The sequence below is a fragment of the Canis aureus genome, chromosome 12 (assembly GCF_053574225.1).
Source record: "Canis aureus isolate CA01 chromosome 12, VMU_Caureus_v.1.0, whole genome shotgun sequence".
Taxonomy (NCBI): Eukaryota; Metazoa; Chordata; class Mammalia; order Carnivora; family Canidae; genus Canis; species Canis aureus.
In genome coordinates this window covers 58,548,746-58,564,170 of record NC_135622.1, presented here as the reverse complement: position 1 = coordinate 58,564,170, position 15,425 = coordinate 58,548,746, and the positions used below count along the sequence as shown (strand labels likewise).

The following is a 15,425-nucleotide window of genomic DNA, read 5'->3' as shown; positions in this document are numbered from 1 at the left end:
AAGCCCGCTGATGAATGTCTGCTTGTGGAGGCAGCACCGTTCCTCCTCTGTGAGGAACCCTTACACAGGCCCATCCTTCACAAGTACAAGAAACCTCTCTTGAACACATGCCAAGTGTGTTGTTATTTTAAGTTCACTGCTTTTCTCCAAAAGTCTAAGCCTTTCCAAAAAAAAAAAAAAAAGGTGTGGAGGGGATTGCACTGGCAGGGTGAACTTCCTTCACAGCGCCATAGAGCGTGGTGGTGCATAGAGCAGGTGCGTTCCCGTACTTGTGTAGGAATGACCTTCTGGGGATGCAGAGCCCTGGGCAGATGAATAATACATTAAAAAATAAGTGAAGGGTCCAGTATCTCTTCAGCTCCATCCAAAGGAGGCAGGGGAGATCACAGTGGTGATTGTCCATCCCACAAGGATTATTGAAACTCCCTAAAACTTGACAGCCATCTAGTCCAACCACTCATAATAAGAGATCTGTAGGATTTGAATCATGGTCAGATTGGCCTGTCATCAAGCCCAGAGAGTCCCTGAGCAGTTCCCTGTGTGCCAGGCTGTGCCAGGAGACCTCCTCAGGGAGCTTGCCAGCTGTTAGGTCCCCCACACCTTTTTTTTAAGGTTTTATTTATTTGAGAGAGGGAGAGAGAGAGAGAGAGAAGAGAGAGAGAAAAGGAGCAGGGGGAAGGGCAGATGGAGAGGGAGAAGCAGATTCCCTGCTGAGCATGGAGCCTGATGGGAGGCTCGATCCCAGGACCCTGAGATCATGACCTAAGCCAGAGGCAGATGCTTCACTGACTGAGTCACCAGGTTTCCTTTATGTCCCCTTAATAAGCTTCAGTTTATTTTTCTGTAAGGTGGAGACAAAGCTCATAGCCTTGTTGTCAGGACCAAATGAGACTGCACGTCTCACTGGACCTGTAAGCCCACGGGCAATGCACCTTTGTGAGGTGACACATATAAAGTTGGTTAGCACAGTTCATGCTTTCTGCATTTTCTAAACACCCAGGTGGTGGGTGTCTTAGGTCAGGTCATCAACAGTGGGGAGTGAAGCCCCTGCCACCTTCTCGGAGCCTGGAGTTGACCTGCCCACTCCAGCCCTGGTGTGCTGCAGCACGGGCCCCGGGGTGGAGTTGACCTGCCCACTCCAGCCCTGGTGTGCTGCAGCACGGGCCCCGGGGTGTTGACCTGAGGGACTCGTGACTGGTGCTGATAGCAGATGCGGTTGGCACAGCCCTGGTGGCAGGATGGGAAGGAGCAGTGCCTAAGCTGAGAAGAGCTGAGCAGGTTTCACTTGGCACCATAAGCCCCTTCATTCCATGCTGGTGTTTCTAGAATGCTCTAAGTGTGCTATCTCGTGTCACCTGCAACAGCCCAGTGAGCAGGTGTTGTCACGGGAAGGGCTTGTCTGCAGTGCCCTCAACAGGGAGCAGCGGAGCCAGTGTGAGCAGCCATCTGACCGAGACCCTGGGCCGTGCCATCTCTCAGAGCCAACCACCAGGCCCTGGCTTTTCCTTCCCCCTGCACCCCCCACCCCAACTTTTTGAAATTTCAAGGTACTTCACACTTTCCAGAAAATAGTTTCCAGGAAAGAACCAAGGGCATCAATCTTGTCAGTGCCATTCTCCCTATGTCTCTGTTCATCTACTGGCTAAAGTTAAGTTTTTGTGTTATTGGTGGAATTTAATTTTCTCTGACATGCTTTTTCTTTTTTAACAGATTTAATGAAGTATAATTCATATACAGTTCACCCATTTAAATGTAAATTCAGTATTCATGTTCACAGAGTGTGCATCCATCACCACAATTTTATTTTACTTAAAAATTTTATTTGAGAAAGGGAAAGAGAGAGAGCGCATGCACATGAGTATTGGGGAGAGACAGGGGGAGAAGCATATTCCCCGCTGAGCAGGGAGCCCAGTGTGGGGCTCCATCCCAGGACCCTCTGAGCATGACCCAAGCTCAGATGCTTCACCAACTGAGCTATCCAGAAGTCGCATCACTGCAATTGTAGAACATGTTCATCCCCCCGAAACAAAACCCCGCACCTGTTAACCAGCACCCCCTTCTCCCCCAGCCCTGCTAACCTACCTTCTATCTCCACAGATTTAACCCTTCCAGGCATTCCATGTAAGCGGGATCATACTGTGTGGCCTTGTGTATCTGGGTGGCTTCTTTGACTTTGTGTAACGTTTTCAGGGCTCGTCCATGTGGCAGCTTGTGTCAGTACTTCATTCCTTCTATGGCTGACGAGTTCTCCATTATGTGGAGAGAGCATTTTGTTTATCCATTCCTCAGCTGATGGGTTTCTGAGCTGCTCCCCGTCACTTCTCACCGGGTAGCCACAGGGACCTTAGCATTCCCTGTGCCTCTCGAAATCCCGTCTGCGTCTTTTATTGCTCTGCTGTTATTTGTTAAGGTCATTGGAGTAAGATGCTGAGAATCCTCTGACCAGCTGCTACCGTTTTTCTTGCTCTCTACATTTTAAGTTCATCAGTTAGTTCCAGGGCCCGGCAAATGTCAGTTCACGTACTTCTCACAGTTTCATGAGGGTACATGGTACATGCTCGGCACAAACCTACCTTCAGGCCTCAAGAGATGAAATTCTTGTCCCAGGACACACTATCAGTGTGGTGGCGGTGGAAGTTGAACCCTTGCTTCTTTGGGCTTTCGGGAGGCACAGCCATTCCTTGCTGGGTGGGAAGGTAGGGTCTGAACACAGTGCCGTGGGGAGGCCAGACTATACACCACAGAGCCGATAGTTTGCTCTGGTGCATCAGACATGTGGTGTGTTTCTTTCCTGCCAGGCACGGTGCCCACGATTGAGAGGCTACAGTCTTCACCTCTGAGGAGGGCCTCCCCCTCTGCCTAGCCTGGCTGCCTACCATTGGCCCCTGAGTAAGACCCAGGCACCCTGCACCAGAGCCAAGAGGCCTCTTGTGATGGAAACTGGAAAGTGTCAACGCTTCTTAAAAGGGGGGCTCCAGGTGTCACTGGATATAGGCACTGCTGTGGTCACACGGTGGCTTGCTTCCTATACGCCAGCACTTCCTGCAAGGAGGGCATATGCTGGGTTTCTTTAAATTGTTAACAGATGATGGAAAGTTAGATATGTTTGAATAGAGGCCCTTAATCATTTACAAGGCAATTATGCTTGATTTCAGGAATGCCAGAAAGGACTACATTACTGCCAAGTACATTGAGAGGAAATACGCGAGGAAGAGGCACGCGGACAATGCAGCAAAACTTCACAGCCTTTGTGAGGCCGTCAAAACAAGAGATATTTTTGGTTTACTCCAGGCGTATGCTGACGGTGTGGATCTTACAGAAAAAATCCCACTGGCCAATGGACATGTAAGAGTGTGGCCTGCTACTTTTAGAAAAAGATGGGGGAGAGGGCGGGGGAGGATGAGGAGTGGCAGCAATGCTGACAAAGGCGTAAGTCTCTGGAAGAAGATAGCACTGAATTTTAGAAATTGGTGGTTTATTCTTAAACAAAAATATAATGTCAGCCCTGGGAGGAAAGTCCAGTCCCTAGGGGAAGGGGGCATCTTCTCAGGGACCCGAGCAACCTAGCAGCAGTCCTGTCCCTGATGAGCAGGGAGCGTTGGTGCCTCCTGGGCACATGGGCAGCTGGCAGCCAGACTCGCAGCAGCAGCAGCTGCTGAGGCTACCCTAGGAAGGAGAGCTCCACAGCCTGCTCCCTCCCTGTGCCCTCCTCCCTGGGGGAAGTGGAGTGGGAGGGACATCCCCCAGTCTTCCAGGAAAACCTTGTTGAGAGGGTAATTACGGCCTCGAGGTGGGGTGGGATCTTACCTTTAGGATGGATTACCAGTGTCACAGGCTGGCGTGTATCCTAGTTCTCTTCCATGGGTGACCTTGTAGACACACACTCATTGGCTGGAAACCTCCTTACTGTCATAGGGAAGGTGCAGGGTGCTGGGCTGTTACCTCTTACCATGTGTTATGTGGAGCCTGATATTCAGTGTTTAAGAGAGAGAGATGTCAGGCCCAGTGGTCCAGGGCAGAGCACACTCAGCTCGGAGCCTTGCCGCAGCAGGGGACGGGGGAGTGGCCCTAGCTGGCAGCGCAGGCCAGACAGGTGGATTGGGGGCACCTTCCTCCTTGCTCCATGTTCCCTGTTGCATGAGTATTTCCTTTGCCTCTTGCCCACATACCTGCCTGATGAGACAGCCCTCATCAGGTCTATCCTTCCCCACCTGCCAGAGCTCACTTTCAGGAAAGGCAGTGGGGTCAGGAATCCCCTGAGCCCTCTCTGTAAGTGTAGAGTGAGAATCGTGAACACGGGCAGAAGAGACTGGGTATAGGAGGCCTGGGGAATCTTCCTGGTTTCTTTGAATGGAGAGATGACACCTGTGCTATTGGTTCAGGGGTAGGACACGGAGATTGAGGGGACTCTGAGATGAAACCCCTGAATTTCTCATTACTTCCTGTGGCAGAAGGAGGACCAGTCTGGACATTGCAGGTTCCCCAGGGCAGAGTTTGCCATGGAGATTAAAGGGGCCAAGTGTCTGAGAGATTAAGGGTTTGAGAGAAAGAATAAAAGGCTTTGGAAGAGACAGACGTGATTTCACTCACACTGGACACAAAACTGAATGCTCCCCTTGGAATTCTGGAATGTTTCTGTTTCGTCTTCAGGAGCCAGATGAAACCGCCCTCCATCTGGCGGTCAGATCGGTGGACCGGACTTCTCTCCACATCGTTGACTTTTTAGTCCAGAACAGGTGGGTGTTCTAAAATTAGGGGAGGCGTTTGATTTTGTTTCTTGGTATTTCCAAGGAAGGATCAGGTTCCTGCTTCGTTACATGGCCAACATGCTGGGATTTTCCCAGGCCTGAGCATGAACTGGGGGGCAGGAAGAGAGCTACCATGAGTGGGAGCCCCCAAAAAGCCTGAGAGTGTGAGGACAGAGACCTTTCTTGGTTTCTGCAAGAAATCTTCTAGTATCTGGGACTCAGGGGATATCTGGGCGAAACATCTGCTGAATTCTGGGTCCCGGAGGGCAGACTGTCTGGACCCCATTACCACCCCGTGTGGACAGAGCCATCCCCGTGTTTGTCCATCAAGTGCCTCACAAGAGCCAGGCAGGGTGCCCTGAGCAGTGGGGAGAGGAGAAGGGGACGCACAAATCCACACATGAGCCACCTGCCTATGCTGAGATTGTAAACTGCAACACTGGGTGGGATGTGGGCATTTGCTTTGGTTCAAGAAGCTGTTTCTATTTTTTAATTAGAAGTTGCCTTTAAGGAGTGTGTGCACGCCGCTTACCCCGGCTCCTTAGCCCTGTTGTTGGGCACATTCCACCCACCTCCCTCAGTGCATCACCTGCCTGGCAGCAGCAGGCCAAACACAAAGATCCATCACAGTGTATGTGGACTCCCTGATGGTGGTTTGGGGTGTATGGAGGGGGGCTGCTTCTCAGAAGCCACCGAGAGTGCTCCAGACGGAGTGGAAATGTCCACAGTGCAAAAGCAAGGTCTTATTTTGCATTTCTGCCTTTCCCTGCTGTTTCTGGAGGACGAAATGGCCGGCGGTAGGGGAGCTTGAGGCAGGTTGGCAGTTTGCTGGACTCCGTGGAAGCTGCCCACTGTAGGAGGCTGAATGCCCACCCAGCGCATCACAGTGGCTCAATGGACAGTGGACGACACAGCCCGGTGACGCCATCCTCCCTCCGCGTAAACTCTTGCTGCGTGAGAAGGGAAATCCTGCTTCCTTTTCTTCCAGCATTGGAAGCAGGGCAGCAGGAAGAGGGCCGAGATCAGAAGATGAGGCTCCTTTTCACCCCAAAAGTGTAACAGGTTCTGTCCTGATGAAAGCAGTAGGTGTCACCTGGTGGCTGTCCTCCATCTGTCCTTCCAGCGGCCACAAGGCCCCAAGTGCCCCTCCTGCTCAGCCACGTCTCAGGGCTCCCTCTAGCAGCAGGTTGAGTGGCTTTGTCTGAGGAGCCCAGTGTCTTTTGGGGTAACCCGGTCTTGTTTTACGTCAGATGACTCTGAAATCTCACAGCTTCCCCTCTGGCTGTTCTCAGGGGGGCGCAGGGCCAACAGCCTCAGAGGCGTTTTCGCATTCTGAACTTGGGGAGAGGTGGCTCTTCCCCTTCCTTGGCAAGAGTACCAATGATATAATGAGAAAAAGCTCTCCCTGTCCTTTTGGGGAACAGGATGACGAGTCACACAGGTGTGTCGAGGCCCCGACAGACCCTGCAGCTGGGCACTGCTGGGGAAGTGGGAGGGATGCCGTGGTCCGGGGCAGGCCCGGGGGAGGCAAGATGCACACCCCCTCAGCCCCCCGCTCGGCAGCCACATGGGTGCCTCCTCCTGGCCTCCTCCTGGCCTTCCATCCACATGGAAGGGCTGGCACCATGTCCTACCACAGAGGAGGGGGACTGGGAGGAGTGCCCTTCGGTGACTTGATGGCCGGATGCCTCCTGCTCACGTGCCCAGGCCCCCCAGCTGGGCAGTGCTGCTCCGCTGGCCCATGACTCACTGTTCCTTCTCTTGCCCTGCCCGTCTTCTTGGCCAGTGGGAACCTGGATAAACAGACGGGGAAGGGCAGCACCGCCCTGCACTACTGCTGTCTGACGGACAACGCCGAGTGCCTCAAGCTCCTCCTGCGGGGAAAGGCGTCCATCGAGACGGGTGAGTGGGCACCCCCCTGGCTCCTAGTCCAGGTGCTGGGCTCCTGTCATCTCAGGAGACCGCAGTCCTGCCCTCCAAAGGCGGGGGCCTCCCCTGCATGCTCTGTAAGGCTGCTGTGGTCTCCCTCCATCTGCTGCATAGACTTTCCATCATTGGCAGGCATCCTAGAGGTTACAAGAGGCAGAGCACAGACCCTGCAGATGTCACTCGTGCCGAGGTGAATTTGAACAAGATTTGGGGCATCTTGCCCTCTTGTTCAGGATCTCCACCACCCAGGACCAGGTTTAACTCCTTCCTGACTCTGAGTGGAAGGTTTATGGGGTGGTGGGGACTCACTGTTCACCGCCCATCCTGGCACCAGGTCTCCTCCACGAGGGACACTGATCTGCTGGGCCTTCATCCCTCTCTCTGCCAGGGGACCTTGATGTGCTGGCAGCCAGCCGGAGGGCAGGCAGCTGTGATCACATCATGAAGAAGGTTTGTGAAGAACCATGAACAGGAAACAGAAGAGAAGGCACACACCTGCTTGAGCCAAGTTTCTTGCTTTTTTTTTTTTTAATTAATAGCCAAACCTTATTGATGGAGGCTTATTTAGAAGAAAACACACATTTTCAGATTTACAGGCTGACAGGAGTTCGTATCTGCATCCGTGGTTAGCTCACCCTATCTTTTGAAGTCTTACCGGCCATACACTGCTGTAGTTCTGTGCAATTGTAAGACCAGTTCAGCCCCCATGCTCAGTTTCACTTGCTGCTGCTTCACTATATCTTCTTTTAATTGCCTCGCCAACCAGACCTTTTCTTGTTTTTGCCATAATGTCTCCTTTTGTTGCCCGGCCTTTTAGCTAATGAGTCCGGAGAGACACCGCTGGACATCGCCAAACGCCTCAGGCACGAGCACTGCGAGGAGCTGGTGAGTCTCTATCTAGCATAGATGGAGTCAAGGCACCCTTCCTGGACCAGGGTGGGGGGCCCTGTCCTCTGTGCAGAGGGTCTTCCCACATACGGACCTTAGAGGGATAACCAGGAGAAAGCGTCCTGGGAGTCTTTGGAGAGGACATGACCACCCCTTTGTAGTGACACCTGAACACACATCAGTACTTGCTGGTTAGACAGGTGGATGGTAGCTGTGGCATTATCTGGGGCAGGTGGAGGCCACCACAGCTTTGGCTCTTTTCTGGAGTCTGTAAGCCGCTAGCTCTTCCTCCAGCAGCAGCATCCAAAACTGGTGTCTTATTCTGTTCCCAGTCCCAAATCCTGTGGATTGTTCTGCACCATCTTTTCCTGTCCTGTTCTAGAAGAAGAGGCAGTACGGCCAGTGGACAGAGCCCACAGGGTCAGGCAATGTAGGGCTCCCCAACCATGACGTGGGAAAGTCAGGCCAGTGCCAGCTCTCCAGCTGTCTCCTTAGTTGTTAAGATGGAGTCAGCTTTGCCAGTTTATATGGTTGTGAGAGCCAGCATTGCCCTCTGTGAAAATCAGTAAGTGCTCAATAAACAGAACAGACAGTAAATGCCACCCAAGGTGAGAAGAGTAAGAGGTACTATTCCTAATACTTGAGAGGCACCTTATGACATGGTTTCTTCTGTTTTACCAACGAGGAAGGAGGCACAGAAGGGTTCAGTCATTTGCCCAAGGTCACCCAGCTCCTCTCTGGCTGTGGAGGAAATTAAGGGCTAACTCACTAAGACACCCACGGAATCTCATGAATTCCCTTCTCTCCTGTGTATCTAAAATGGAGCTGGGGGGATCCCTGGGTGGCTCAGCGGTTTAGCACCTGCCTTCGGCCCAGGGTGTGATCCTGGAGTCCTGGGATTGAGTCCTGCATTGGGCTCCCTGCATGGAGCCTGCTTCTCCCTCTGTCTGTGTCTCTGCCTCTCTCGCTCTGTCATGAATAAATAAATAAAAATCTTTAAAAAGAAAAATAAAATTAAAAAATAAATAAAACGGAGGCTGGTATCTACCTTCCTTGAAAGAGTTGCTAAAATTCACATCCTTTTTCTGTGGGGCTTGATCTATCATGCTGGCCAGGCTCGGTTGGGTCAGCATTTAGTGGACACGTGCATTGTCCTCTGAAGTTGGGAGAGGGATTTCTGTGGGCGGGCCTCACCCTGGAGGGTCTCTGCCTCTGCCCCTCCCCACCGCCCATGGTAGCCCACCTCACAGGCAGCATCACTGACAGCCCTTTGTTCCCTCAGCTGACGCAGGCCTTATCTGGGAGGTTCAACTCTCATGTCCATGTCGAGTACGAGTGGCGACTGCTCCACGAAGACCTGGATGAGAGCGATGACGATGTGGACGAGAAATTGCAGGTCAGTGCCATTCCTCGGGGTGCCAGGAGTATTGAGATGAGCTTTGCTCGGAGCCTTGTGGATCCTGGATTAGAATCAGGGCACAGAGTGGTTCTGTTCAAGAAGTAGAATTAACTCTGCTTCCATCCATCTCAGTAGGTGTTTGTCTTTGCCCTTCCCCCAACTGTCACTGGTCTCCAGCTCCTACACGTGTTGATTTAAAGGAATGTCCCTTGTATCATCATTGTCAGCTGCCCACCTTTTGATCTGAGATAAAGATATAGGGGAAGCCCTCGCACAGTGGATGTGATAAAGAGCTGGAGGGTCCCCAGCATCATAGTTCATGTTCACCTAGTTGATCTTCAAAACCTTAATTAGAATCATTAAATGACCATTAGAGCTCTGGGTCCACCTTTTTCCTTTATCAGATAAGAAAATGTCTCAGGGAAGTTTCGAGAGAGGTTGACTGAGGCCAGCTTGAGGCCCAGACTGAGGGTACTTGCTTCTGAGTCTTGGGGGTGCCGCTGGCAGGTGACCACCTTCACGCAGGTCTTAGAGCTGAGTCAGACTCTAGCAGATTGACTCCAGAACCCACACTCCTGGCTGCTATGAAACCAGTGGGGACTGCCATACTGCCATGTAAAGTTTTGTTTTTACGGTAGGACTTGAGTGTCCTGATGCACATTGAGGATGTCTCATTATATACGTGTGTGGCATTTCCGATATCTCCTTGACTATCCTTGTTTGTGGAGCAGTCAACATCCATACTTAAAATTTCTTAGACTAAGGGATCCCTGGGTGGCACAGCGGTTTGGCGCCTGCCTTTGGCCCAGGGCGCGATCCTGGAGACCCCGGATCGAATCCCACGTCAGGCTCCCGGTGCATGGAGCCTGCTTCTCCCTCTGCCTATGTCTCTGCCTCTCTCTCTCTCTCTCTATGTGACTATCATAAATAAATAAAATTAAAAAAAAAAATTTCTTAGACTAAGAAACTTCTCCACTGAGTTAGCTATAAAACAGTGTCCAAGTGAGAAGAGCTGATTCATGACTCATGTTATACTTACCCTAAAAATGTATTGTAAACATCGACCCCAAGGCAGGTATACACATTAGTGTAGCATGACCTAGCAGGTCACACAGTCCAAGTAAAAGTGTGACAGCAAGTGCTAACCCTCATCCATTCCCTGTTTCCACCAGAGATGGGTATCGTTCATATAGTCATGGGCTTTGTTGAATCTAAAATATGCGCAAAGAGAACTAGCCATCAAGTTCTGCATACCTGAGCTGAGTTTGAGCCATTGGGTTGGCCAGAGCCTTGACTGGGTGGGTGGTCCTGTGAGGGGACATGGGGTGTGACAGCCAGTACTGTATCTGCCAATCACTGTGCTAGAGAAGCAAAATTCTACCCATTGAACAGATGAGAAATAAGGTCAGCAAGTTAAGATATTTGCTCAGGATCATAGCTCTTATAATGAAGCTGATATTTGAAATGAATTAGGTCTGATTTACCCTGATATCATGCACATGACCATCAGGGGAGCAAGGGTCAGCAAACCAAAAGGGCCAAATAATAAATATTTCAGGCCTCTTGGCCTAAGAAATCACCATCTCTACTCCAACGACTCAGATGTGCCAGGGTGGCCTAAAAGCAGCCATAGATGATATGTAAATGATTGGGTATGATGGTATTCTAATAAAACTTTATAAAAAAAGATGGCGGCCCACGAGCCATGGTTTGCTGACTCTTGAGTTAGGGGAATCTCAAGAATTCGGTTCATAAGGGAAGAAAAACATCAGTCCCCTGAATTTGCCGCCTAGATGTTGGGGATTGATTGCAGCTGGTTGTTCAATTGAGAGCTTGTTTACTAATGGGAAATCCAGTGAAAACACAGATCTAGGTTAAAATCACTCTGGCTAGTAAAGATGAAATGGCCAATGCTGTAAATCCTTCACAGAATAGAGAATTGTAAATTATAAATCATGGTTTTGGGGGTCATGTGTATCTCCAATAAGAGACATGCTGAGATTAACTTTGAAATCTTGTGGTTCTCATGTAACATTTGAGAGCCAAAAAAGGCACCGTGCCCAAGTAGCCGCAGTGAATGTGAGGTGGTCACCAGTAGAGTAACGCTGAGACCAAGAGGTCAGTGTGTGTGTGCATGCCACATACCTCTGCCTGCCATCCCTCCGCAGCCCAGCCCCAGTCGGCGAGAAGACCGGCCCGTCAGCTTCTACCAGCTGGGCTCCAACCAGCTGCAGTCTAATGCCGCATCTTTGGCCAGAGATGCCGCCAGCCTGGCCAAGGACAAGCAGAGGAGCTTTGTGCCCAGCATCTTGCAGAACGAGACGTACGGAGCGATCCTCAGTGGCAGCCCGCCACCCACCCAGCCTGCGGCCCCCAGCACCGCCAGCGCCCCCCCGCTGCCCCCACGGAATGTTGCCAAAGGTACTAAACTGCTGTAGCTCCTGCCAGTGCATGAACAGTATGGTTTGGTTTTTGCTTTGGGAAGCTTATAGTTGCTTTGCCCCCTGCTAGATGACATTTGGGGCTTTTTTGGTCTTATAGTTATGCTGTTGGCATCCTAAAGGAGCTCATCATTCTTAGGATGCTGAATGGTAGTGGAACATCTGGCTTGATCCTTATTCTGGGCAGAGGTGTGGCATCTGTGTCACTCAGGGAGTGCAGGGACGCCACCAGGGCAGGTCTGAGGTGGGTGGCTCAGCTCATGACACTGGTCCTGTGAGACATTTTCCTGCAGACCTTCCTTTTCTCTCTGCTTCTGCCACTGCCCCTCCCTCTGCCTTTATTCTTTGCTATTTCCTTTCGCCCAGCCTGCATTCAGCCAGCTTGTGATGCCTATGGTTATTTTTTTTTTTTAATCTCTGTGATTCCCATGAAATGAAGGGTAAAAAGATGCTAATTTGGTAAACAATACTCAACCTAATTGTAAAGATACAAAATAATCCCTACATCCAACCAGGGCCTTCAGGGCCAGAGCTTGCTAAGCTTACCTTAGTTGCTCTGTCACAACAGAATGAGTTTGACTCAGCAGATGCTGGTTTTTATTTTTATGAAAATGGAAACTGAGGCTCCAAAAGTTAAGTGATTTTCCCAGGACTGAAGGCCAGCTAGCCAGTCTGCTCCTTGAAGGCAGGTCCAGCACGTGGCCGGCACAGCCTCCCAAGGGCTTCCCGTGAGAAGGAGGGACAGAGCCTTGTGGGGTGTGGTGTCTAGGCACTGGGACTGCTGTGGGCTGCTGGTGGTCCAGAAATAAGTCCCAGATTGCCGTGGTGCAGTAGCTGCTCTCTGGGAGGGGATGTGGGCGAGGGCGGTGGCCCTGCCCCCAGCACTAGGGAGATTGCTCAGGGAGGCCCAGAGAAGGCTGATAGGTCTGTTGTCCAGGTCACACCCCCAGGAGTAAATTCCCAAGAGGTGAGTGGGTGCTGCCCAGGCGGGCCCCAGAAACAGTCTCCTCACCTCCCCCATGGGGCCCACAGCCCCTGCATGCCCCCACCCCAGGCAGGGCCACACCTGGCCTGATGGGGTGACTCCTGAGCAGGAGGGAAGCTGCAGGCCAGGTCCCACGGCTGCCTTTCTCCCTGTCACCTCCTTGCACTGGCGGGGAGTGGCCCAGGGCAGCCGAGGGCAGCAGCCACAGTCTGGTTCTTGTGGGGCCTCTCGTCTCCCCAGCCTCTTCCTATATCCTGTGTGTGTCTACTAATTTTGGAAGCCTAGAACTAAAATGATTTGGCTTTTACTGACTTGTGTGTCATGGGAGGAAAGATTTTGTTTTGCTCTGTTGGTCATGTGAAAGGAATAGAATTTTTTTTTTCCTAAAGTTTTAGAATAAGAAGGTTTGGGATTTTTTTTTTTTTTAACTATCCGTGTGGTTAGTTTCATGCCATCCTTTGATGGTATAGATTGTCCTTCATCCCTGTAGTCCCCAGAGAGCCTCCTCATTCGGGGTCTAGTCCACACTTGGCCCAGCAGGGCATCCCCATGCAGGGCATCCCCACACAGCAAACAGGAGGGGAGTCGGCACCAGGGCAAACGTCGTCTGCAGCAGCGATGCCCCATGCTGGCATGCTCGCTCTCCTCCCTGGGCCTGGCCCCGCCATGCACGGAGCTTTGTGGGGGCAGAGGAGGGACAGTGACCTAGGCAGTGCTGCCTCCCTGGTGCGTCACTTGAGCCTCCGTGGTGTCAGGTGTGCTGACTTTTAGTCAGGAATGTTTGCAGGAGGTGGGGAGCCTCCAATCTGCACCTTGTCTCCTTGTGCTCTGAGGACAGGTGCTCCCCTGTGCCAGGCAGTGACCCTCACACACCCATGGGAGGACTTGATGAACGGGTAGAGACAAGCAGACCTTTTACAGCCTGAGTGCAGTGCTCAGGACCCGTCCCTGTGGTTATTCGTTAACCTTTTCAAACAATATTATATCTGAGAAAGAAAAGCAGTGAGATTGTGAAAACCAGCTGGTAATTGGTGTGGATAAATCTTTATCTTATCAGAGACAAGAATTAAAAAAAGAAAAATCAGGATTCTCTTTGTGGTCTTAATGCTGTTCTAGAAGGGTCATATTTACCATTTTCTGAGAGAGAGGATCAATAATGCAGTGTTCTGTTTCTGTTTTTGTTCTGTGCTTGTGCGTGCATTCATGTGCGTGTGCATGCGTGCATGTGCGTGCGTGTGCATGTGCGTGCGTGTGCAGTTCAGACAGCCTCCTCCGCTACCGCCCTGTGGAAGACAAACTCTGTAAGTGTGGACGGTGCAAGCAGGCAGCGATCTTCGTCAGATCCGCCAGCTGTCCATCCACCGCTGCCCCCTCTCCGCGTGACATCTACCAGTACGTTTTCTCCTTTTTCCTTTCTTGCCAGTGGGCTCTTGGATCTGGATGGCTGGGGGGTGCTCTCGGCAGCCACGCGGGGAGAGCTGCGAAGCCGCCTGCCCACAGGCAGACGCTGCCAGGAGCCCAGCACTGTGTGTCCCCCCAGCCCCCCGCAGCCGCCCTCCCCAGCCCCCCTCAGCCGCCCTCCCCAGCTGCAGCTCCTATCTGTCCCGCACCCTGCCCCAGGGGGGCTCACATACTCTCCTCTGTCTTCCCGAGCACTTGAGCAACATTGCTTCCTTTCATGCACGAGCCCAGGGCATCATTTCCTCTGGCCATTCTATGGTTCCCAATATTTGGGCACAGTCATGTGGATATGATCTGGTACGTGTTTCTTCCGTGTCAACATGTGGGTGAAAGGCCTGGGGCCTAGGGGAGGGGCAGGGGAAGAAGAATGCCTTTGCTGGACCCGTGGGGTGCCAAGCTGCAGGCTAAAGGAGGGAGGACCTCCAGCATCTCGGGGCTGGCTTTGGGAGCACTGGGGTGTACCCAGGTTGCTCCCTGAGGTTTTTAACCTGAGAAGAGGCCCAGCCCCAGCTGCAGTAAGTGCCATGTGTGTGAGAGCTGGTGGCACTGGAAGGCTCATTGGGTGTCCCCGTCTTGTCCTCAGCACGATTGCTGCCTCAGCAAGGATGGCGGGTGAGGACACTGGATATTTGGGAGTAGCACTAATGTTTTCTGGAGAGGGGGCCACAGAGAAAGGAGCCCAGGGACTCCAGGCCCAGCTCCCTGTCTTACCAACTCTCTAACTTTGGGGGCAAGCACATCACTTCTCGGCCTCCAAGTCTGTGAATAAATAACCTCTTCGTCTTGTGGCCTCTCATAGACTATGGAGTCTTTACAGGGTTAGTTCTTTCTCAGATTGACCTGCTGGAAGCCTGGTGGAATGGGCAGGGGCCATGGGCCAGCTAAGGCAGTGAGAGAATTAGCCCAGGAAGGCCTGCTTGCCAGGGGTGGGACAGGGGCAAGATCCCAGGCCCAGACTCAGCCTCCTACTTCTGTCTCTCCGGGTCTCGAGGTGGCTTCCCCACAGAGGCAGATACTCACAGGCTCATAGGAACATTTTAATCCTAACTTGAGTCTTGGAAGAACTCCCTGCCAATACGGTTTTCTAATAATCTGCCATGAAAGGGGGGTTTTTTTCCCTAATGAAATCACCATTTTAAAAGAAAAGGAAGCCCTTACCAGAAGAGCCTCTGGTGAGAAGGCTGGGGATGTGATGAAGCCTGACCCTCTCTATTCCTCTCCTTTTCTCTTTCTGCAGATCCCTTGGCTCCCACACCGCCCCCTCCAGTAGCAAAAACGCCCAGTGTGATAGAAGCCTTGAGCCAGCAGAGCAAGCCTGCCCAGCCTGGGATCTCACTGAGCAAAGCCCCACCCCCGCCCCTGCCGCCCCAGCCGCCCAGCCGCCTCCCCCAGAAGAGGCCTGCTCCCGGGTAACCACCTGTCTTCACGTCCCCCTCAGGGCCTGGCAGCTTGCCATCCTTGCTTCTTGAATTCAAGGAACTTCCAAGGGGCAATGGCCCCATCTGCTGAAATTTTGGTGCAAACATTTGAAATGTCTGGTGCTTCTACTACAACATTTGAGTTCAGGTGTCACC

At 52.0% G+C, this 15,425-nt stretch overlaps 1 protein-coding gene across 8 annotated transcripts in view; it reads left to right on the top strand.

Annotated features, from left to right (window-relative positions):
- Window positions 1-15,425, top strand: part of ASAP2 (ArfGAP with SH3 domain, ankyrin repeat and PH domain 2) — a 173,475-nt gene that overhangs the window by 148,194 nt on the left and 9,856 nt on the right. For 6 of the 8 annotated variants that reach the window (XM_077844170.1, XM_077844169.1, XM_077844177.1 and 3 more), the window contains exons 17-24: window positions 3,156-3,345; window positions 4,651-4,736; window positions 6,535-6,650; window positions 7,495-7,562; window positions 8,848-8,961; window positions 11,133-11,385; window positions 13,648-13,782; window positions 15,089-15,260. In XM_077844170.1, coding sequence (XP_077700296.1) covers window positions 3,156-3,345; window positions 4,651-4,736; window positions 6,535-6,650; window positions 7,495-7,562; window positions 8,848-8,961; window positions 11,133-11,385; window positions 13,648-13,782; window positions 15,089-15,260 — 1,134 coding nt within the window. The remainder of the gene's footprint in view (window positions 1-3,155; window positions 3,346-4,650; window positions 4,737-6,534; window positions 6,651-7,494; window positions 7,563-8,847; window positions 8,962-11,132; window positions 11,386-13,647; window positions 13,783-15,088; window positions 15,261-15,425) is intronic. The other 2 variants (XM_077844175.1, XM_077844174.1) reach the window with 1 other exon arrangement.